The 25,302-nt window shown below is 34.5% G+C and overlaps 1 protein-coding gene across 5 annotated transcripts in view; it reads left to right on the top strand.

The window, feature by feature from the left end:
- Window positions 1–25,302, top strand: part of SNX13 (sorting nexin 13) — a 64,922-nt gene that overhangs the window by 11,433 nt on the left and 28,187 nt on the right. For 4 of the 5 annotated variants that reach the window (XR_014951587.1, XM_085567703.1, XM_031503845.3 and 1 more), the window contains exons 2-9: window positions 9,221–9,333; window positions 13,834–13,936; window positions 18,823–18,912; window positions 19,345–19,466; window positions 21,796–21,917; window positions 22,063–22,164; window positions 22,831–22,919; window positions 23,367–23,450. Coding sequence is in view for 4 of the 5 variants with exons in the window: in XM_085567703.1 (XP_085423829.1) it covers window positions 9,221–9,333; window positions 13,834–13,936; window positions 18,823–18,912; window positions 19,345–19,466; window positions 21,796–21,917; window positions 22,063–22,164; window positions 22,831–22,919; window positions 23,367–23,450 (825 nt within the window). In the remaining variant the exon portion in view is untranslated. Of the gene's footprint in view, window positions 1–9,220; window positions 9,334–13,833; window positions 13,937–14,031; window positions 14,073–18,822; window positions 18,913–19,344; window positions 19,467–21,795; window positions 21,918–22,062; window positions 22,165–22,830; window positions 22,920–23,366; window positions 23,451–25,302 lie in introns of those variants that run through there. The other variant, XM_085567707.1, reaches the window with a different exon arrangement.

Below are 25,302 nucleotides of genomic sequence, written 5' to 3'. Positions count from 1 at the left end.
CATTTTGCTTTACAGGTGAGAAACTCAACATGGCTTTCCTTTGTGAACACTACATTATTGCTTACAGCTTTTCTCCTTTTTAGTACATTAAAAAACCAACCAAACAAAAAAACACAAACTTTTTTTTAGGGATAGTAAAAAGGATAACAATGTTTTTAACCACATTATTTTATTTGCCAAAATAATTCTACAAGGATAGGTGGTAAGATTGACTGTATTTAGAGACAACAGCCTTTATAAAGAGGGACAATGTGGAAATAAATTTTTAGTCTTGTTGAGTATGTCTGTTATGGGAGGACTTCTGGCAATTATGATAGATAATGTGAATTGGCTTCTCCCACTTGTATTCTTTCAGATTTGTAACCTGACCTAATAAGGCAAGTAGAGTCAATCTTTTCAGTTTGTACAGTCCTTGATAAAAATACTCTGAAGTTAACATTTTTAGCTTAGTATTTTTAAAGTAACTTTTTCATCTAGATGAGGAATATTTTGTATTTGGGGTGTATTAGATTGTGGTATGTACTGTGAAAGAATACTGCATCCAAACTGGTTGCTTCTTAACTTTAGTGGAATAATGTTGAAAATTTTGCTGCAAATAGCAACATAATATTACCAGCAGGTTAAGGAACTTCACAAAACTTTGTTGACTAATTTTATAGCCTGACGAAGCCACAGTACTGAAAGGTTGATCAGAAATTAATGACTTAATATTCTTCAGTAACCTTTCTGCAATATTGGATTTCATGTGTGTATATATAATATTTGTGTATATGCAAATTTTGTATAAACACATAAAATATTTAACTCTCAGAAAAAAAAATCACACATCCTGCATATATTTATTGAAATGCATGGCTGTCAGTCTGTTTAGCAGAAACTACTGATTTTAAGAAATTTGATTGAAAATAATTATTTGCTTATTGCTGCTTTCAAGCAAGTCATCAAGTGATAGAAACAAAAATATTAGTATTTTTGTCAGTATAAAATTCGAAAGTATTTTCTGCTATTTACATGTGATTTTCTTTTACATGCTATTTTCTTTAGGAAAAAGCAAAATAATAAAGGTCAATGGCTGCTGCTGCAATGTGCAGTTCCAAAATGTTCCAAATTTGATATAATTTGTCTTATTTTATACCTTCATGTCTTTTACACTTCTGTATTTGCAAAAGCTGTGCACTCTTACTGCATTTCTCTTTTTGTTACAGTGTGGTTGTTGGTTGAAGGTGGTGAGATTTCCAATCTCCAGAAACTGTATCGTTGTGCATCTTTTTTGTATTTATTCTTTTTTAAGCTGATTCTATCAGTTCAAGATTGCACAAACTGTTTTGCACACAGCCACTGCTATGAAATTGTGTCGCATCTCTATAGAAAAAAAGAATGAATTTATGTTAGGAGTAATCATTGTTCATCAGACCTCTTAAAACCCGTATTTTCCACTTTGTTCTCCCTGTAAAGATCACAGACAATAATGCATTGCCTTTGAAAGGAAGACTGTGCAAAGTCTTGTTTATATAAATAATCTTTATATATTTTTTTTAGTAATGGCATAAATTGGGCAAGTGTAATGAAGATTTAAGTTCCAGGAGTAGGCAGATGCTTATTGCTTGGTAGAAGGGATGCTGAGTTGAAATTACCACTACAATGGAAAAACAGCTTAGAACTAAAGAAAATTCCTCTCTACCTTCCAAAATCTTATCTCTTAAGGTATCAAGAAACCTTTTAAAAACGTGTGAAATGCAACTGTTTCTGTAGTATCTGTGAGCCCTGTCTGCATGTTTTTGTTAGAATCATAAAGAGATGACCACTAGATCTGATTATTGTGGAGACTCATTTAATACATACAGAAAAATTTCCATTCAGTTAAGTATTAGAAGCTGGAGTGGTAGAAATTGTTCTCAAAGCAAAGCTCATGATTCTTAAAGTTCTTTCAGTGGAATCAGGTTTCTTTAGCAGTGAAAAAAAAATGGTGAAAAGAACTTTTAGGTAACTCCTTGCTGCAGGAAAGTAAAAAGCTTAATATACTGCTTGAGCAGTTGTCACAAATGAAATATCCAATAACAGTTTATTGACTTAGCACTTGTGACATCATTATTTTGAACCATATAGGAGAACACACCTTTTTTTTTTCACCTGCTAAAGATTTTGTAGGCTTCCCCCTCTCTCCCCTTTGCCACTATTTTGCATCAGAAAATCTTGAAATAGGTGTAATCTGTTTATCCAGAGGCTGAATATAGAACAGTCTAGATTATCTCATTGGCTTGCATTCAAAATAGAGGGACTATTTTATTCTCTCACTTTAGATCACCTTAGGTAATCCTGTCAAGCCTTGCTCTGTTTCAATCACCTAAAGTGATCCAAAATGCTTTTATCATTTTGTCTTGCTTTCTGACCAAGTAAATAAATTATATTGGATGCAAGTCAGTATGGATTCTTAAAAAAAAAAAAAAAAAAAAGGATCACTTCCTTGGAATTTGTATTAAAGATGAGTTTGAGTTTGTCACTTTTATATTCAAGAAAGTAGCTGAAATTGGGGCTTGCATCTCTTATTTCTCACCGGTATCCAAGATGCTCAAGTGCTTCTTTTAAATTTGACCAAAATTGTGTATCCTTTGACTAGAACATGATTCAGACTGGGTTTTAATTGCAGGCATGTTATCAGAAAGAGTGTGCGTCTGTGAAGGTAGCCTCTTTATTTTTCACAGCAAGCTAAGTACTTGGGCCACTCAAGAAAAGGTTACATGGAATGAAACTTTCTGTCCCTTGCTGATACATCTGCTATATAATGAAGTAGCTGTTAGGACTGGAAATAAAGGTTAATAAAATGAAGGTCAGTTTAACATTAAACATTTTGCTTCCTAATTTCATATAATGATTAGCAATGGTGGCAAAGCCAGGTGTGAGAGAGAAGAAAATTTTACACTGAAAATATTTACCATTTCTTACAAAACTGTGTTAAACAGAAAATTGGTCTTTTTCTTACAAAAACCCCAGTTGTATCAAAATATGGAACATAATGTTTTTATTTTTAATTATATTACAAATTGTATAGTAATATTCTGACTATTGCAAACAGTAAAGTTTTAGATAATTTGTTTTTCTCTAGACAAATAGTAAAATCAAAGTACTGTGGATAATAACTTTTAATCTTTCTAGTTACACACTGTAATATTACATATTTAAGGAGAATGTTAGCATGTATTTTCATTTAAATGTTTGCACTTCTAAAAATTAGCTTTAGCAATAAAATTGTAAAGCTGCAGTGATAGTGAATACAGATGAAAAATTGTCACCTATCCATTAGAGCCTAGTCTGTTGGCTGTCTTGAATAGCTGTAGGGGAGAGTAGGGGATAATGATCCCAAAAGCTTTGCTGTTTCATGCAGTGTGAGGAACAGCAGGAAAACCCAAACTCAGAACATTTAGACATGATTGTGTTTGAATTAATGCAACTGTTAAGTAATTAAGCCATTTGACATACAAATTGTGCGTCTAGTGGAAGAAGAGGAGGTGAGGTAGAGAGGGGACAGATGGACTCTTGCTTGCAACAGAGTTTCCACTCTGTAACTGCGAGGGACCAGTGGGAATACTGCACTTACCTAGAAGAAACTTCATCGCCCAAACTTAACTCTTAACGTTAATTAACATTACCTTCTTCATTTAGTTAAAAAAATTTTAGTGTATATTTATATGCTCTAGTATTTTAATCTTTCTTTGGGAAAAAAACCTCCAATCTTAACTTAGATCAATAAAAGTAAAATAGACTATGTAAAATCCTTTAATTTTTTTTTTTAATCCCAAGAGTTTCCTTGGGAGTAGTGCAGTAAAAATATTGTGTCGATTCACCACAATTATTTTTCAAAAGTATGAAGTAGGAGTGCAGTTTAGGGTGTATTTTTCCTTTGCCTTTTTGGGCTGAGGAAGGAAAAGGGCAAAAGGATAAGAAAAAAGAGGTTAAAAAGAGACCTCTAGTGCTGTTAGGAAATCATGATATGAAGAAGTCAAAACCATGTTGACATCTATTTCAGATGATTGCTTTAACTGTGGCAGATAGGAGAATGTAACTAGAAAGTTGTTAATGGTTTACTTCAAAATTGTTAAATATTTCTCTGAGTCGTGTAACGTAACAATTTCATTGCACTGAAATTGGCACTCTGGTTGGTACAGCTTTCCAATTTTACTTGTCATGCTAGTGAAAGAGGCAGTAATTTGAAACCTAAAATAATCTTTTTAATCACTTGACAAAAGTGACACTCACCTTAATTATAGAAAGGTTTATATGTGAACATGTTCCATTTGCACTCAAAATGGAAGTCAAATTAAAAGGCAGATGTGTGGAATTAACAAAATTAAACTTGACATCTACTGTAAATGCAATCCCTGACAATTTTTTTAATGTGAGCCCAGAGGAGGCATTAAAAAAAAAAACGTAATAATTTAAACTACCAGAATGGCATAAAATAGTTTATCAGTGTCTGTTAGAAACAGGTCAGCTCCTGTAACTTTTAAAATATTAATGGAAAAATTTAATTTGATCAACAAGAGTGAAAGAATTGTGAGCAAAGCAATGTTTTTGTTTTTAAATGTTGCTGTTCTTTCAAAGCTCAGATTGGTCTTTTGTGACCATTAAATGTGAAAATAATCACAAATTATAATTCTCCAAGACAGAATCAGTCTTTTGGGTGCTAATGTAAGATTTAAATTGTCTTTTGTTTCAGCTTTAATAAGATTGATAAGCAGATGATTCCAGAGCCCTGCCTTCCCATATGGGTGTTCCTAATTTCCTCTTGAACTGTGTCTCCAAACCTGAAACTGCAATTCCCACCCAATGTGTGTGGGAATTGTGAAGAGAGACAAGTGCCTGGAAGAAGAGCTTCTCATCAGAGTAGGAGGGTGGTGGCACCCAGAGCCACATAAGTAGAAATACTTGTCCTCTGTTCAGTGGCAGAGGGGGCTAGGAGGAACCTGTCATCTGAACTTGTGGAGTAACATTTGTTTTGCCCTAAACCAGACACGTGTGTTACCTTACTGCCAATTGCAAGCTAAAATTGACAGCACTAGTTCAAATCCAAACAACAAACTTCTATTACTTTGGTGAATCATTTCTAGAGAAAGATGTGTCAAGACCGAAGATCTTGCTTAAAAATGGGTGTGGGGCAAAGGTCTGAAAGATTGTCAGATGGATTAAGCAAATAAGAAACCTGTTGAAGCTACTTTTTAGTAAGACATAAATGTATTTGTTTCTGGAAGAAGTGCTTTCCAGAAACTTCTGGGTGAATGGTCATGTTAAGTGATGCAGTCAGTCTTAGCTTAGCACTACTAGCCATAATGGCGTGCAGCTTTAACCATCAAAATGTTGCCTTGATTAGGAAGCAGAAACCAAAGAAGGAGCAAAGATGCATAAAAAGAAAGCAAATTCTTTATGTACTGCTTTTAGTACTTGGCTGCATACTGTGGAAAAACCATTCAGTGTGAAAAATGGACAAAACCTAGTCAAAAAACCAACAAGCAGGTGTCATTGAGGTGACAGTTTTGTTAGCTGTAAAAGCTGAATCAAGCACCTATGAGTATTCACCTTTCTGTATCTTCTCACACTTGATGAGCTTTGCAGTGTACTGTTGGAGCTTACTTCAAATGCAGTTTATTTTGCTGCAGCAACTCCAGCTGTGGAAAGAAAATTACCATGTGTGGCCACAATGCTGCAGTAACCTATTATATGTATATAACCTTAGTAATATTCTGCAGAAGTCTGCAAAATCTTAGACTTGAAAGCTAAGAAGTGATGGTGATGAGACAAGCATAGAGCATCTGTAGTGGTGGTAAGCAAAAGTGGCTAAAACTGATGAAGTGGAGCAGCTGCTGACATGGAATAAACATCCTTTACCCATGTGTATGCACACAGTATGTACCAAACCATGCCTACCACAGCACTAAGGCCTGTGCACCTCTTCAGGCTTTAGATAACTGTCCCTAATTCCTTGAAAGTCAGTGAACAGCACTGTGCCAGGTCAGCTTGGAAGTTTGCCCTGCCAAAATAGGGCAGGTTAGCTTCTTTGAAAGGGTCTGCATAGCTGTGACTGAAACACCAGCAATTACACCATTTCTTCAGAAGACTGGTTTGTTCTTTGTGTTAAGGGTTATAAGCATTCACCCTGCAACTAACTTCAGTATGACTAACAGAGCTTCACTTAATCTGTGCATCTTCTAAAAAATTAACATTATAAATAGAATTTGGAAATAAGCTGTAAGTGGGATTTGAATTTAAATGCCTGAATTATTTCCATACTGACCAGCAATATAGTCATATATGTAATGTTTGAACATTCTATTCAAAAAGAGTTGGTTTTTATGTATAAAGAACTTTAAGTTTTCATTTTTTTTCCCTAGGAGCCTTACTGCTGAAGTCCCTTCAAGAAGTGTGGAGTCAGGGAAAGTTTTGTTTACAGTCAGCAAAAAGGGTACCTTCCTGATGATTTAATTCCTTTGAATGTCTCCAAGTCTGTGAGACTATAAAGTACTCATTAGAATATACAAGCATTAGGCCAGTATCAGTTGTGCTTCCTGCAGTGTACCAAGGTCTGTGATTTTTAAGAAATCCTATTAAAATACCAAATGAGATTTGAATCTCTGTACCCATATGCTAAATTGCAAAACTGGAGCATAGGACAAAAGGTCACTGTTTTATTTATTAGAGTTACAGAGCTTTCTTTGTTAATTATGCATTCATCCAACTCTGACTATACATCCATCTAGTTTAATTAAGTCATTTAGAGTGCTTATCCCATATTTAGAACTTAAACTTTTTTGCATGATGTGATTAAGCATAATGGGTTTTTGACATAAAGAGACCATCATTAAATGCTATCTTCTGTGTGCATATCTTTGTTATCATGCTTGTAGTGCTCTGCAGAAATTTTAAAATTTATTTCTGAGGATATGAATCTGCTGAATCTTCTTTTTGTATTGAAATGTAGATGTGCAATGGGATCTCATATTTTAGTTAATTCTTGCATTTGCCAGGTTTTCTGTCTTTGTTTCAACTGGTGTGTCCTAGAATGGTTTGGGTTGGAAGAGACCTTAAAGATCATCTAGTTCCAAGATCCCTGCCGTGGCCAAGAATACTTTCTGTTAGACCAGGTTGCTCAAAGCCCCAGCCAGTCTGGCCTTGATGACTTCCAGGTTTGGGGCATCCACAACTTCTCTGGGCAGCCTGTTCTGGTGCCCACCACCACCTTATATCTAATCTAAACTTAATCTCTGAAGCCATTCCCCCTTGTTCTGTCACTACATGCCCTTGTGAATAGTGTCTCTGTGTCTTTCTTGTGGGCTCTTTTCATGTACTGGAAGACCACAATTATCTACTGCATTTATTTATTATAAGTCGACAAAACAACAAAATCTTCTACTTGGTTATGATTTTGTGGTTTATATTATCTATTGAAGCAATTCCTCAGCTTCAAGAGAATTGAATAACTTACAATGCATTTTTTTTAATTGCAGCACTTTAATTACACTCATCTACATACTCGTGTGTTTAATTTTTCCCAGCCTCAAACACTAAGAACAAAGCCGGTATGACTTGTATCTCCTGCTAAGAAAGTTCAACTTGGAAGAAAATAGAATTTCTTCTCAATGTTCCATTAAACTTTTAACTAGGAAGAATTAAATTATTCTGATTATTACACTTTAGATCTGTCAAGGTCTCTCTTCAGAGCTGTGATTTTGCTTTTTGATCTTACTCTCAAAAAATAATCACAGCTGCTTTATATAGGAGTCTTAATGTATCTTCTTTTTCATTCTATACAAGATTTCTAAGACCTTTTTGAAAATGTTGACTTTTTAAATCCTATGCCTAAAATGAAAGACAAAATCTAAATAGTTCCTTGAGAGAAATGAACTGCAGCTCCTTCATATTAAAAGCTAAAAGAGGGGTCTCTGCAAATCTGGTGTTCAAACTCTGTTTGTTTTCTAAATGTCAATATGCAAGACAAGTTTATTTAAATACTTTCTTAGTGTTACTTGTTGACACAGTTGTCTGAGTTCCCATGAGGTGTCATTTGATCACTGTTAGGAAAGGTGTAAATTAGACAACAGCAGCAACCAAAAAGAAAAATAATGAAAACCTTAGAGCTGGAACAGTTTGGGTGGCCTATAAATACTTGTATTCATTGTGTTTCACACTCCTGGGACTTGGCTGAAGCATGCTTTCCATATTGAACTAGAGATTAGATTAAATGAAATTTATATAAGTTTTGTTGACTGCATTGCAGCATTGTGATGGTCTAAAAATTATTGTAGCTCAGATGAGTCAGGTTTTCCTTGCCTTGCTTGTTTAGATTACCATGCATATATGTACAGGTATCTACAGGCACACATCTGTTTATATGCTAGATAGATCAAGTATTTATGTGTATACATGGGTATATATAAATGCACGTACACTATAACCGGAATCTTGCTGCTTTTTTGTACTCCTGGTGGCTGCCAGTGCAGGTGGAGTTTTGCCTGCTGCATTTATGCCAGACATCAACTCCCAAAATCCCACCAGCCCCGTGTGTGCTCTTGTGACTGACTTTAACTTCATCATGGGCTTTTCAAACAATCACTACCCAGGTATCAGTTGCAGGAGCTTCCCTCCCTTTTATTTATGTGGTGCACCTGCTGACCCGCCTGTGACTTGACTCTGGAGAAAGGGACACCTTTCTAGTCTTGCACCTCCTTTGATCTAGGGAAGAAACAGTATTGCTTGGTTGTAGAAAATAACATGTTTAGATGTATAAAACAGGGCTGTATTGTCTCTTCCTGTTCTATCACAAAGCCTTCTTTTTCCTAGGAGATGGTGGAGAACTTTTCTCACTGTGGGAATGGGGGAGGAGGTGAGGAGGAAGGGATCTCAAGAAACAAAAAAGCACAAAAGGAGAATAGAAAAGAAAAAAGTGGCACCTCAAAGGATGATAGATTTATCTGAAGTGAGAGATGAGGAACAGTATTTGAAAGAAAAATGCTGTAATGTTTGCTAAACTGGATTAGTGGCCCACAATATAATGGGAGACATATGTGATAGCGATATACTCTTAAAAACAAAGGTAATTTTTTATTTCATCAAGCAGAGCTTACATCTGCTTAAAATGTATAAAACACTATAGAAAGTAAAGTATTGCTCTGGAGACTTGAAGTTGTATGAATATAACAATAATTCCTTTTCTCTATGTTCTTGTTTACAGACCAGTCTTTCCATATGGGGATGGGGAAGCCTTGGCCTTGTGCTTTTTCTAGTAACTTTTGGACCCTTCGCTATATTTTACTTTGCATTTTATATCCTCTGCTTTGTGGGTGGGTAAGTATATTATTAAGTGTTTTATTTAATTTGCTGTGAAAGTAAAATTTTAATGGGTGTGTTAGCAAAGAGCATGCTCTGAAAATCAGAAGTGGCTTTATGTAATTAATGTTTCACCATTTGAGACCTCTTTATGAGCAAAATATTTGTAATTGAACTCCCAATTTAGCTATTTTTAGTGGATGTTAGGGGAAAAATGCTCACATAAAAGCAGTGGTAATTTCAGTTCTTACTTTTTATTAGTGTCAATTCTTTTCCCAGGTACTTTTAAGTACTTAAGTTTCCTTTTCTATCACAATCTCATTTTCCTATCTAAGGCAGTTGATTCATGGGAGTGGATGTTGTCCTGTGTGTGTGGAAATAATGCTACACTTTGAACAAGTAGATCAGTTCAGCAGCTGTAGACTTTTCATATATTATCTATTTAGGCAGGAAGGGAGCAAATGTGAAGTTTAGCACGATTATAATATAATATATTATGATGTTTGCCTTGTAACATTTTTAGTGGCAAATTAAAATGTCTTAGTGGGATATTCTTTTTACCTTCATACTTATCTGATACCATACAGAACATATGTATATTCCTGTATATCTCATAAAAAATGTAATAGTGTTTAGTAGCTAGAATTAGAGCTGCTGTGCTTGGGTTTCAACTGTATTAGGCTTGGTATTTCATCTCTGAGAAATCAGAGTAGTCAGTCTGTTAGAAAAGGGATTTATTTAAGGTAAAACTAACTTGAAGTAAATGCTTTTGTCTTGTCAAGTCTTGATACAAGTGTGGTTGGCATATTTTACTATCTGTTTGTCCAGGGCAAAAGTCAGAGTTTATCTAACGGGAAGAATGCATCTGCTTGCTGTTTTGTCTTACCACTTCCTTAGTACTTGCAGTATGGAAAATAACATGAGATATAATAATTTCTTAAGATGTTATTCTTCTTCCTTGCACAGTTTCAGTTTGGCTTTTCAAAGCTAACTGTCAAAGCAGGGTCTCGGAACATGTCTCAAGTCAGCTGCAGTTTGGCACCATTAAACTGCATGTGGTGCCTGAGCTCATTCATTCTCAAGTCAGCTCTCATATCTCTTTGCTGTGGTTATCGTACTGCTTTGATTAATTTTTGTAGCTAGTCAGTAAACACTGATCTTGTTAAGGATTCATCTAGTGGTAGTGTATCTGTTGGAGCAGAGTGTTTACTTTCATGTATAGATGTGAAGTCTCAGCCCTTGCAGTAGAATGTCATCACTTCTTTACTATAGCATAAACGTCTTGGCTATGGTTGTGGTCTGGCCTTTTTTACATTGTTAATCTTTTGAAGAATGATACACTTTAGCACACAGAACGGTGAGTGCTAACTAGGCCAAATGGGTTTATATCTAAATTATTCTTGCCTGCTTTTTTTTTTAATTAATTCCTCTGAAGTTTCACAAAATGCTTGGTCATGCTTCTGTTAGAAACAAACATAAATTGTTATGAAGTAATTTTTGCACTTAGGATTAGCAATTATGTGTCATAACATCATATATATAAATTTAGAAAACAAAAATTTAATTTTGGTTCATGGTTATACTGGTGTCCGTAATATTTACTTACACTTCTCCAGAGCAAAATAGCAATTTTGGACACAGATTTTTGTGGTTGAATTTTTGGTTGAAACTTGGAGTTCTTACCCAATTTCACAGTTTTCTAGGTCTTTATATTTCATTCAAAAAAGAAGTCGCCCGTGTCAAAGGTTTCTGATTTCCAGTACCAAGAAGTCCAGCTTCTGTCCTATTTTGCAGTTTTAACAAAAGAAAATGCTGAATCACAGCTGGTCACACTCTTAGTATTGACCCTAAGTACTTAAAAATATATCAGTGGGCTGTGCAGAAAGATAATGGTGATGCCATATCTATGTCAATGTAATCATTCTGTTTATGCTGTTTAACTCCTATTATGTGTAATTATTTCTTTTTGATATTCACTCAGCTCTGTGATTGCACAAATGACTTGTAGTAAATGTACTGTTCTTGGTGTTCATGAAAGAATACTGAAACCATTTGTATGTATGAATGAAGTTCAAAATCACCATTTCTCTGTATTTAATTTTGTTTTTTTTTCAAGACTGATTTATAAAATGTTAGCTTTTTTTCTGTTCAGTGATCATTCACTTAGGGAACTGAACTCAAAAGCAGGAGGCTAACGATAGATACTGTTTACTTAACCTGTGTAGAATATTACAGGGTGGTACTCTTTTTTTCTTCTCCTTCAAGTACTAGTGTAGACCCCTTTACCTGAGTGCTGAGCCTGTCTGTTACCATCTGTGTTTCCCACTAAGAGTGTTTCTTATCTTATTCTTTCCTTCCCTCTTTCAGCCCTAAGGAAGTGAAATAAAATTGAAATTTCTTTGAAATTTCAGTTGAAGTTTCTTGAAATAAATTGCTTTGCCATTTGAAAGCATTTGCTCAGTTTTCAAATCCCATAATTATTGATACTTGATCACATCCATATATATGTGACTGTCTGGCTTCATTAATGATTGTGACTGCTGACCAAATCAGGAATAGTTCTGTAGCTGCTTTTTGACTTTCACAAAGCATTCAGCTGAGACTGTTACTTTTCAGAATTGAGGGGAAAGTGATAAATCTGCGATTTTCATTTTTTTATCTTTTACCTTTGTTCTGTTGTTAATCTACCCCTGAAAAAGCTGGCCATCCAGTAATCTTTGGAAGAATTTTTTAAAAATTAAGCAAAACACAATCTTTCCCTTTTTCTTGTCTATTCATTTACAGAAGACTAATATGATTTCTCATTCATGTATTGAAAATCCTCTTGATGAATTAAATAAGCATTTACATGAGAAGATTCAGGTTAGCTAACAGATGTCCTGAATGTTCAGACTATGTCCTTCTCTGATGCTCACATGATTTTACATTAGAGTATAAAATGTGTTAGTTTCTGCCAGAGTAGAAGCAGCTCCTAACATTTCAAACATAAAACTGGTAATAGTTCAAGGCAGCTAAGAAGATTAGCCTTTTTTTTTTAACCATATTGGTATTATTAGTATTTTTGAATGAGTTGTTAACTTTGAAAGTATCAAAATATTTGAGAGAAAACAGAGATATAATCTGTAGGTAGTTATTTCCAAGGCTTCGTTCCTTTTGAATAAAAAAGGAGAAGCAACTGGCTGATAGATGTTTGAAGTTAAAGTTGATTTTAGGCTAAACTTGGTATAGTGTTTTCTTTAAAAGACAACTGAGGTTTCTAATAGCAAAGTCAAAGATAATCAAAAGAAAATCCAAACTTAAATAATTAAAAATGAACCAAAACATTAGTGAAACTAATATTGTGATTTTTCTAAGCAAGTTCATTTCTGTGAACTCTGATAGGTGTTATGATTTTAAAGTTGCAGGGAGCAGGAGGGCAATTAAACCTGCTTTTATTTCTTGCTGTCATATGGCAGGTAAGGATGGCTGTAGTGGAGATGGAGTATTCAGTGAACTCATCTGTTGTCAAGTTACTGATAATAATTTGAGTAGCTTTTTTTTTTTTTTTCCCCTTCTTTCATGGAATTAACTTCATAGCTTCTGAATTACTGGGCCTCTGAGGGGCTTAAAATTTTTTTTTTTTTTAATTTTGGGAATTGAAACCTTTAAATGGCATATTTTAGATTGGATAGGATTTTTTCTGTAGTCTTATAAGTGAGAGTATCATATCAACAACAATCTATATTAAAAGAACATATTACTTCAGTACATTTAAAGCCTGGAATAGCTTTGTGAGTTCCTGTGGTCATAAATGCTGGTCAGCTGGCCTTTAAATGGAATGCTTTGAAATTTGTATGGAAACTGTGTGTGTTTAGCTATCCCAGTGTTAATCTTACTATCTTTTTTTCTTTGCTTGATATTTCAAAAGCTGCATGCTCTGCTTATGCTAGAACTGGGACAGACCCTGGGTTTTCTTCTATTTCTAAGTAAAGCCAGCTGTGGTTTTGTGCCCTAGTGTCATAAGCTGTAAATAAATTTTTGCTGTTCTAGCAAGGGTAAGCACAATGTCTAAACATATGCAGTGGTTAGTTAGGATTGCTTCATCAGTTTATTCCTGGACTGTGATTTTGTGGCTAACACTACAGTGGAACAGCCTGCAGGGTTTATTTCTTCATCGTTTTGGAAACTCTTCATATAAATGCAACTGATGCAACTTCTGTATGTAGCCCACTTCCCAAGTGCTAATATTTGTGAGCACAGGCAATGTGCCATCAGCAGGCACATTGTAGCATAGAAAATGCTACATAGATTTTCTGTGTCGTAAGAATATATCAAGACAGAGAATACAAGACTGGGAAACTTCATGCTTAGGGTTGTATCAATTATTTTGAGCAGCATGTTACAATGTGAAAAAACACGAGAGTAAGCAGTGAGGATTATCATGTATTGTCATTTTATAACTTGCTGGTAAATATTTTCTAGAGGTGAGAAAATGCAGCTGCTGTTGTACCTGTTTTTTTTTTTTTTTTTCCATTTTAGGGGTTTTGTGGTTACTCTTTTATTTGGAAAAAGCAATTCAGAAAAATACCTTGAGCAGTGTGAACATTCATTTCTCCCTTGTACATCAGTTGGGATCCCTAAGGTAAGGACAATTTCTAGTCTTAACGTCTAGATCAGATTTTATAACTTGATTAGAAATAATCAGTTTTAATGTAAGAATTGTGCTCATTTCTCAAGGTAAAAGAGCCTGCTTTCATCTTTTGAGTCAGCTGCAATGTGTAAGTGAAATGCAATGCCATATTTTTCCTTTATGAAATACAATTTTTTTCAATAGGTTATGGAAAGATTGATTAAAATATTGTTTTGTCATTGTGAGAAATGATTATGATATGACTGGCAAATATCTGTGAAGAAATTACTAAACCATTCCTTTCCAGACTGCTTGTGTGTCTTGGTTTGTTTTGGGGGGTAGCTCTTTCTTGCTTTTTTGTGCAAGATTGTCACAACTATTCAGGTGTCTTCAGTCACTGGATCCACTTTTGATTGTGGTCAAAAAGTTGCCTGCCTAAGAAAGTCAAACTATTACAAATCTAGATTTAGTTTTGCAGTACTTCAAGGATGTAGAGGTTATCTTCGGCTCTCTTCAACACCAAGCAAAAATTCTGGAAAGGCATAGATGAATACAGAGCAGCAGTGGAATCCACTTTTCAGCTCTTTTCTTTTCTGAATACCTAACAGACATTTTGGTTGATGGACTCAATTTCAGGGTTCCTAACTGGATAAATCTGCATCTGTTTAGTACAGAAAAAGTTGTTAAAAGTCAGGAAGTAGAATTTCTAGGAATTCCTGGTTTATGAACCAATGCATCTTTTAAGGTCAGAAGTTTAAATATATCTTGGTCTAATCCACTTGCACTCATCAGAATAAACATTTCAATTGAAAGATTGCTAACTATATTAAATTTAATTTGATAGTTATTCTGACTGAAGCATCCTGTTATTTCTTAGCTGTCATGCACTACCTTTCATGTCTATCAAAGGGGGTGAGTGTTCAGCTTTATCAGTAGCACATAGAAATTTACCTTGTGATTCAGCAGTGTGTTTTCTAGTCACAGAACATTTTCTTTGACTGCTTCATTGCTTGTTTGGTAAGTGGCCTTTTCACTTAAGTCTTCAAATATTTTAAGCTAAATCTGAAAGCATACCCTAAACTGTAAAGTAAGGTCACTGCTCCAGATGAAAAGTACAAAAGTTAAGGCTGAAAAAGGAAAAGTCAGTAGTCAGCTAATATTTCTGTTCTGTTAATGAAGCCTCGTTTTTGATGACTAATATTCTTGGTGCCATATAGACTTTAGTGCTTCTGTTATATGGGTTGTTACTTAATGTCCTGTATTTTGAGAACAAATTTAGATAAGTTTTTCTGTTTTTTGAATTTCCTCTATATGCTGAAACAAGAATCATGTTTTTTAATGTTAGTGTTACTTTTTTTGGGTTCAGTATGTATGTATGCTCTGGTTGCTTTATGAAAGAATAAAATCTTATGGAGTTTTTTGTGTACTCTTTGCAAATTCAGTAGTTTGGCACCCGATTTGAATATGGACTATTGACACAGCACTTCCCTCAACTGACATGTCTCGACTAATCTCTGAATTTATGTTTTGTAATATGAAGCCATTTGTTTTTAACTGGCTTAAGAAATGTTATTTGAAGCTGTTCACCAAATAAAATCTGTTTGTCTTCTATAACAGTGTTTTCTCTTTTGCCACTGCCTTAAAGTAGCATTAACAAGGGTATGTAAGCTTTTCAGTAACAGTGCAAGTAGAGTCCCAACCAAAACTATACATGTTGTTTTGTGATTTCTATTGCTATTTCTGTATTAAATCTCTGCTGACTTGCTTTGCCAATTTAAAAGTATATTTTAAAAATAATATTTTTAACTTGAAATTTTTTTAATGTTTAAATTAATTCTGGACCTAAGTGGTCTTGAACAATGAATATTCTTTCTAGTGGCTGATGTGTATAGATTATACTTCTTCCATGAACCAAGTACAAGCTGAATTTGCCTGAACATGAAATTATTTTGTGGTAGTCTAAGGAGTAATGTGGAGATACTTGTTCTTTGTAAAATGCTTTTTTCATCAGAGTTTTATTGATAGTTTTGGGGTATTTTTGGTACTTAGAGATTTTCTTTAGGTTAAGATAAATGTTCAGGCGCTTGATTTTACAGAAATCAGTAATAATACAGAGAATCAAAGTTGTGCCTGGATGTAATGTGTAGAATGTACCATACATTACAACACTAGATTCAGTGCTGATAGGTTTCCTTGATTGCTATAGATTATACTTCCTAGAAAATATATAGTGAATATCTCACATTAAGGAGAGTACTTAAGGTACATTTGATGGGAGATTGTATACCTTTCTACAATTTGTTTGTTTGTTTACAAACACACAGGGAGGCTTAAAAATTAGGCTTAGACTTGCTTTTCTTTTTCAAGTTATATATAACTTCTGTGTCAGGAACCTGCAGAATAATGCAATAGTGAACTGGCTCTGCAAGATACACAGTTGTCTGCAGGCTTGTATTAAAACAATGTTGAGTGAAAGCTAAGTTTAGAGCTTTCTGAACTGTTAACTTGTATGCCACTTTCAGTTGAAATTACAGTTTCACTTCAACAGAAATATGAAATGTTTGATTATTATAGTTTATGTCTCTAAGCTTTACCCAAAAGACAAAGAGTAGGCTTGTTACAAACAGTAGTTGCATGTTGGGTTGCTAAATAGTCTCTGAGTCTCTTTAAGTCAATGGGTTGTATCATGTCTCAGATTTGAGGCGGATGTGTAAATGCCCTGTGTCTTGTCCACTCATGGAACCCTGTGACTGCGATTGAGGAAATAGTACCACAGTCTAAATGAGGCATATTTCATATTTGACAGTTAGCTAACAGTTTCAAAAGAGGAGTTCAAAAATACCAATTAGTGCAGTGGAACAAAAGGCTGAAATACCTCAGTGCAGTTAAGATGCTTGTGGAGCCTGGATTTATTTGTGCTGCATCTCACTTTGTGGGGTCTGTCTTGCATTCCTCCTAGGTGCTTCCTCCCTGCTTAAAATGAAGCAAGGAGGTGTCAAATGTAATGAGAAGTGATACCCATTTTTCCTAACCAATGATTTAATACTGGTAGAGCACATCAGGCTTATTGTGAGTGAGGTGACTGTCAAATGAGACAGTTGTCATGTAAGTTGGGTAATTCCTTTAAGTCTGTCTTCTGTGTCAGCATCTGGAAGACAGAAGTAAAACCAGCAATGCTTTCCAAGTGAGACCACAGTCAGCTGTTGTACCTATAATGGAATAAAAGCACATACTCTAAATTTTAGATATTTTCAGACATATCAAGAGCAAATTAAATTATACTGCAGGCACATAAAGATTTCTCTGGAGATAGAGAATATGAAAAAAAATTATCTCCTTGTAGTTGGTTCTGCTTTGAGTGGAACATTGGACAAGATGAATTCCTGAAATCCAGGGCAAAACCTGGATCCTATGAGCATATGAACATTCAAATTTTTACTGAGTAACCTTGCATATTCTCTGTGTCCCTCTCTTTCTTGTGCCTGCTGCTTTTTTTAACAGCTGTATTTTCCTCTCTGTTTTCCAAATGTGGTTTTATGCATGCAGTCCTTTAAAATTATTTTGACAGTTTTTTTCTGGTACTTTGTACTATGATGTGTTTAGTAAAAATGTTTAATTATTCAGGTCCGTATAATTTGGTGGTTTTGACGCAATCAACACAAAAATACTTGGCAAATTCATTAGTCTATAGGTGGAATATGCTAATTGTTTGAATGTGACCCAGTCTTAATTGTATTAAAGTAGCATTGAAAGTTCACTTTCCTTGATAGTTAAAAAAATTTACAGAATTTTGCAACAAAGTATTGCTGTGTTATGATACAGAGTTGTTTAAATAGGAGGATGATTTTTTTTTTTTTCTGGCCTCCAATATTTCACTGCCATTCACTGTTAAGTGATTTGAATGAGATATACTTAAGGCAAATTCTGTTCACATAGAATAGCTTGGATACATGGTTTATAATTCCTTCATTTATGGTTTTGGCAGTTCTTTTTTCTCCCCAGTATAGTCATAACTTTAGATCAAATAAATTACTGGTTTATTTGAACAATGGTAAGTTGTTGGGTTGTGATTTTTGTGAAAATAGAGGAGTTTATTGCCAGTTTCATTGAAATTTTGTAGAAAGGCACTGTATTAGTCCACTTGAGAGAAGCACTGATAAAGTGACTTCTTTTACAGTATGTCACTTGCCAAAAGTCAGCTCTGATGAAGTCATTCTTGGCGTTAACTACTTGAATTGCACATCCTTCTATAAAGTAATTTCTTTCTCTCCATATCAATTACTTTCCAAAGGCTCATCTGTTGAGTGGCAGTGGTACAAAAAAGTAGCTTCTCTTCTGGCATATACAATAAACTGAGGTGGATAAAGAAACCAAAAACCCAACTGAAAATTATCTGCCTGAGATTGCACAGTCAAGTTCACAAACAAGAGGGGAGCTGGAGTCTTACATAAGATCTACCTTGTGCTGTTTTGTCTCACCCTTCCCTCCTTTTCTGACTATTTGAATTTTATTTCCTTCTGATTTAATACTTAGCAAACACTTGCTTGTTTATATTAAGCAAGAAGTAGGTTTTCATTATGTACTATATAGAAAAAAATACAGAAAATAGTGTTGCTCAGAGAGGTGGTGGATGTCTCATCCCTGGAAACATTCCAGGTCAGTTTGAACAGGGCTCTGAGCGACCTGATGTAGTTCAAGATGTCCATGCTCGTTGCAGAGGGGTTGAACTTGACCTTCCAACCCAAATGATTCTATTATTCTATCTGCTCTATAAATTATAATAATATAGAAAATATATATAGTCATTACTGGGTGTATACATATATATCATAAGCAGTAGTGCTGTTTTTTAATTAGAGCTAAACCCTGCAAAGTTACATTTCCCAATCTCTTTCAAGTGCATCGAAGAAATGAAACGTGAAGCCAGACCTATTAAGATTGACAGAAGACTGACAGGTGCAAACATAATTGATGAGCCTTTGCAACAGGTAAGTTCTAACCAGGACTATTTAACCTACTTTATTACTTTTCAAGTAATGACTATGCAATGCAGAAGTAATTGAGTGACAAATAGAATTTGAAAATTTTACCATATATGAGAGTGATAAATAGAAAAACCATGGGAGATGGGCCAGGATTTTGGGCAATATTTGAGTATGTTTTCGGTATATTTTATTTTCTCAGTGTAGTGATGATAAAAACAAAGTGTGCAAACCAGTCTGAAAAGAAGTTTCAGTGTGTGAATTCTGTTTTTCACTCCCAGTTCATAATGGCAAAGGAGTATCATTCACTCTGGTAACCTTTTAGGATAACTGCTATTGCATTATTAGGCACATATATTTTTATAGTTTTTTGTCCTTTGTATATTTTTTTTTTGTTCTTTTTCATTAGTTCTTTTTTTTTTTCCCTTCCAATTTTAGGTAATCCAATTTTCCCTGAGAGACTATGTACAGTATTGGTATTACACACTAAGTGATGATGAATCCTTTCTTCTGGAAATTAGACAGGCTCTTCAGTATGCACTTGTTCAGTTTTCTGCCAGGTAAGATTTGTTTTTATTTACAGCAATAGACCGTGTGTTGTATGGTAGTAGGTAAGTGGTTAAATTTATCCACTAGCCTAGTTCAGTGCATTTTACAGAAAGAACATACAAAAATTTAGGATTATAATATAAGAAATATGATCTCTTGCTGATCCCCTAGGGAAGTAATGGAGATGACAGTGTTGGAAGTCATAATCTTTTGCAAAATGGCCAGTTCAAAATTTAGATTGTCTAGAATCACTGAACTGCTATTTTTTTCCTTTTTTACAACTTAAGCATTGAGTTTGTGAATCATTAGTTCTTTGTATTCTCCATGTAAAGAGTAGGGCCGCTAACAAGGTAAGTCTGAATGTGTATCACCTCAGATGATTTTTAGAAGTGGTATGGCACTTCCATATGTAAGAACAATGGGTATTTTAGAAAGAATAATATTCCATGGAGTGAAATAGAATGCTACATATGCAAACATTTTTTTTAAACAGGATTGACTAAGGACAGATGGATAGTTTGTTAATTACCCCTTATTTCTGGTGCTGTTCCCTGACTTCCTGCTACTTGATTAGCAACTTGTCTGGGAAATTCACTTCTTTAGTATGGCTGATTTCTCAGCCCAGGTGCCACATGCCTGTATATCCATCTACTTATTTATTAAGTTCTTATTTCAGGTGTTCATCCCACTGTGCTTATTGTTACTTGCTTTCCTTGCCGAAGGTGTTGTGGGTCACCTAAATATAAGTAATTTAGCAATTTTAAGGTGTTATCCCCTCCCTCTGTTGGCTTGAAAATATAGGTTAGTGTGCTTTTCTGACAGTGAGGGTCAAAGACGGAGAGCTGGGTTTAATACTAGGAAAAAATAATTATAATATAAATATTATAATGTATGATTAAGTAAAATAATGAAAATCCTAGGAAACAGTATTGAAATGGTGAAAATGATGCTAAATAAACTCTTACAGCAACCAAGCTTATGCATGAAATGGACCTGACTACCCAGCTTCAGTGTTTTTTTTTTGTTTGACACTTTCCATTTCATTGGATAGTGTTGAGCACTGGGTTTGTGTCAAAGTAGGTCAAATTCTGGCAAGTTTATTTCTCTTTTCTACAGTACTATAGCTCTTCAAAAATAGGCACTGCTTCTGTGCCATTGTGTTCTACTGTAGAAAGCAAATCAATTTCAAATGCCTGCAGCAGTTCTTCTGCAGAAAAAATAAAGTAGTGTATTTATAATGCCTGTAGTTGGATATAGCTGAAGCAGTTTAGGTTAGTACGATCACCTGTGGTTTCTTACAGCCTGTTTCATACAGCTTGTCAGCTTCTGGGAAGAATGAGTGCAGTGGAAATTTAGTATTCCCTGAGAGGTGCAGCTTTGGGAGCCTGGGATAAGGCTGCCATCCAGAGGTTTTGTGTGGTTCTGTCTTGTGCGGTTGGGGGATCTGGATTGTTTATTTGATGGCCCTTTGTGACAGCTCTGCTTCTTATTTACACATCTAGATTTTGCAGTAGCCTTCCCTTTCTTCTAGAGTTCCTTATCTCTTTCTCCTTGAGAAAAGTAAGAGCAGGTAAGGGAACAAAGACAAAAAAAGGAAGTGTTGTAGGATTCCTGTGATAACACCTTGAGAGAGTTCAGGCAATAAATACTTAGTGTGGTGTAAAAGCTATTACTGGCATCAAGGTTCATTAAACCTATAATGCACAATCAGATTGTTAGGTTGCCTAGTAAGGCACAGATATCATAAAAATACCTCTATCCTTTTCACACCACTAAGGAAGTAGTTTTATGTAAATCTAACGGTGACTTGTTTTCTGATCTAAACCTATGTGTGTTGTTGGAAGAGTATGCTAAGAACCTCATAAAATCTGTGGAATCAATTGTTGATAATATTAGATTGTGTTTAGTTTCAGATGAAGTCTGTATTTTCTCACTAGTGCATATTCTGCAAGTTGAGAAGAAAATAATTTAGATTATATGTCTTCCAAAATAGTAGAAAGTATGGCTGAAAATGATATGGAGGCTATTTTTGTTTTGCGTTGTGTACTGTATATCAGGACTTCTTACAGATATTTGACAATGTCACAAATCAGAACACTATTCTAGATGCAAGTGTTGACTTTCAACTAAATCAAGTATAAATATTAATGTGTTGCAAGAGTGTTTTTTTACAATATTTGGATTTTCAGTAGCTAGGCAATTAGGAGACTGATTTATTTCTTTGTTTTTCCATACTTACTATCAGTGTGGTTCTTGGCAGGAAGAAAGGAGAGGTAGGAATTTATTATTGTTCTTTGTGTTCACAATAAAATAATTTCTATGGATGTCCTTTACTAATAGGTCAAAGGAAACAGACTGGCAGCCTTATTTCACTACACGACTTGTTGATGACTTTGGCACTCATCTTCGAGTTTTCAGAAAAGCTCAGCAAAGGATAGCAGAGAAAGGCAATCAAATGAAAGGTAATGGGAAGTATTTTTTTTATTTGAGTCTGAGTGGGCTGATATCTTATGTGTGTGAAATATAGTTAGCTTTATTTTATAATTCAAGTTCTTTCTTAAGTTTCTAGTCTTGACAAAAACATGCTTTTTATTTTCTTTTGCATAGATCAAGCTGAGGAACTTGTAGATACATTCTTTGAGGTTGAAGTTGAAATGGAAAAAGAAGTCTGTCGTGATCTAGTCTGCACTTCTCCCAAAGATGAAGAAGGTCTCTCAATATTATCTTCTGAGTAAATAATTTAATATGGGAGACTAAATTTAAATACTAACATTGTGTTCACAATATGAAATGCAATAAAACCTTAGCATATGACTTTCAAAGTGTGGTTATCTACCATATGTATACATTCCTTCTGATTTGTAGATATTAATGTGGTAACTAAAATGAATCATATACCTATGTAAGACTTCCTCCTTTCATTGGAAGAATTTTAAGAGAAAAATATTTTTTCTTGGGAGGGAGGGGATGGTTTTGCAGATTCTTACTACTTTTTGGTAGATGTGCCTTCCTTATCACTATTCTGCAGTCTTCCTGCAAAAAGCACTATATTTTTAGGGAAGGTATTGAAGGAGGGGAGAAAAACCTAATTATGCTAAGTAAGGAACAATGCATTAGAGTTAGATTGTGTTTTTTTAAATCTTGTAATTTGTTTTTCGTTGCCTGGGGTTTGAGGTAGATCTTTTTCATCACTGATGCTTATATTCCATCTGAAAGGTTACTGTAATGCTTGGAATAAAAGCATTACAGAGATACATGTATTGTATGTTTGAATTCAGAATTAAGGATTTATCTATGGCATTTGGTGATAGCAGGTAAGATGTGAAGTAACATAATGTGAAATTGTGCTAAGGGGTTTTTGCTTTCCTTCTCTAGGATTCCTAAGGGATCTGTGTGAGGTTTTACTGTATATATTGCTACCTCCTGGAGACTTCCAGAACAAGATCATGCGATACTTTGTCAGGGTAAGTACAGACTCTAAAAGCCATCCCAATTCTTTGGTTTAAAGTCATAAAAAGTTTTTAAACTGCTGGTCTTCTTTTCTAAAGTTAATTTAATATTAGGGTATTTTAAAAGCAGTAGAGTCTCAATAAGTGTTTAATAGCAGTGAACAGTTTGTCTGAAATGTTTTTGAAGATTCTTTTAGTTCTATAATGACAAAAGTATGAGAAAGTGGATGCTGGTTTTTTTGAGATTGTTTTTTCTTGAGGAGTTTTTTCTTGTAATTTCTTGCAATTACAAATTACACTTGTAGTGTTAATTGGAAGAGAATGTGGTAGTGCCTATTAAATGTTCTCTGTAATTACACTTTTGTGTTTTAAGCTCTACACAGTGATGTTTAAATTGTTTCGGTTATACTAGCTTTATGAATAAATGGAAAAATGATGGTATAAAAATCCTTTGTTTTTTAGGAAATCCTCTCCCGAGGAATTCTTCTTCCGTTAATAAACCAGCTCAGTGATCCTGATTATATTAATCAGTATGTCATATGGATGGTAAGATATAAAATGTTTAAAATTATTTGTATTTCCAGAACATTTTCATGTAAAGCTTTACTCATTTTCCCTCTAATCACAGTGGTATAAACATTACCAATGGATAGATTGGCAGAGATAATGAACTTAGAGCTACTATACTAAATTTTATACATACATAAAAAAAGATATGCATTTGCATATATTTGCACTCCTCATTTTGATTGTTCAGCAAAAGTTGCCTGACTGAGGACAAATGTATCAACAAAATGTAAAGGTCAGTCCTCTAACTGTTCTGCTTGGCTGTTTGGGAAGTACCCGTGGAGGTGGTTTCCCTTTACTGTGTTTACAGTTTGGCCTTTCAAGCTTAAGAGGCCTCAAGAATGAAAACTAAGAAACATTTATTTTCTGCTAAGGAATTTCAGGGCAATTATTTTAGGACTGTGTGTGTTAACTCTAAATAATTTGATGGAATGGGCAGAAACTTTTTTTTTACTTTGATAACTCTCTATTGCACCTGCAAGAAAAGCCCCTGAAATTTTAATGTAGTATTATATAGTAAAGTTAACGTAAATAGAATAATTATGCTTTAATTAACAATATTGATTCTTTGGAAAGCAAGTTAAAACTTACTCTTATATGTTATTATCCTGTATAGTTCATTAATCAAGTTTAATTTTTTTCTCCAACTTCTCTCTTTTTATTCATATGTTTTGGTCTTATAGTGAACATTCAAATTCTATACTGAAAATACCTTTGTATTTCCAAGTTCATCTTATGTATGGAATTATAAGTGTATCTGTGCAGGCTTCAAGTGTATATGTGCAGTGATTCCTTCATTCCAGCCTCCTTCACTTCATGTAAAAGTTGGCACACATTCTACTGGAACCTAGCTTTAGTAAGAAAAAATATAGCTCATCTGGACCAGAATTTTCAATTTTCGATTTCCCTCTCCTCCTATGCATGTTTTTTATTTGTAACTTGGCCTCATTCTTTATTTACTGAGCACTGCCCCCAACTGCATCCAGAGATAGGATTTTGAGCTTTTTATAAAGATTTCTGTTATGATAGTGATGTCCCAAATAACTAATTTTCCAAATTGTTTTCTGAGATGAAGAAACAAATGTGCTGGCCAAAGGATAAGGAAAAAAATTAATACAAGTTTTATGAAATGGATATCGTTGCAGAAATTAAGGTTAGAAGAGGAAATGACTGAAATAAATCTGAACTCTTTTTGGAACCTTTAACATAAAGTCACACTTGAATTAAAAGATCAGTTTCTGGAAAAGAGAGGTCTAATTCCAGGCATACCATAGTCCAATACTAATTCTGTTGCAATAAAATACAAAGCTTCAATACCAAATCAGAAGTTTATTGAAAGTTCTTACTTCACTGTGAAAGTCACAACTTTAGAAAATGTTTTAAGTTCAAGTACTGCTTGTACTATTACTTTAAAAGCAGATTTTTAGGGAGATTTTTCCATTAAGTTTGATCGATGGTATCCACTCTTCATTCTTTCTGCTTCGTGCAGCTCATGTCAATGCACTTCTTTGGTACAGACCAATTGTTACATTTCCATATCAAAGTGAGCACTTAGATGTCGGTGAAGTGACTTTTTTAGCTTCAGATGGTTGAGTTCTAGTGCTGTCTTTACCTTCAGCACCTGTGTGCACGTGTTGTAAAACTGCCAACATTTCCCTGATCTCCATGCTGCATTCACAGCACAGTTTCCAGTGATCTCGGCAGCACAGCAGGTTTTCTTCACTTGCACAAATGCCTTTGAGTCCCTAGAGCAGGTTATGCCAATGCTGGTAAAATGGTATGTATATAAATAGCTTAATAGTATTTATCAGGGTATCTGAATTAGTGTTCC

This window comes from Lonchura striata, chromosome 2 (genome assembly GCF_050655825.1).
Source record: "Lonchura striata isolate lonStrDom1 chromosome 2, ASM5065582v1, whole genome shotgun sequence".
Lineage (NCBI taxonomy): Eukaryota > Metazoa > Chordata > Aves > Passeriformes > Estrildidae > Lonchura > Lonchura striata.
Note: the sequence above shows the minus strand (reverse complement) of the source record. Positions and strands in the feature narration are given on the sequence as shown.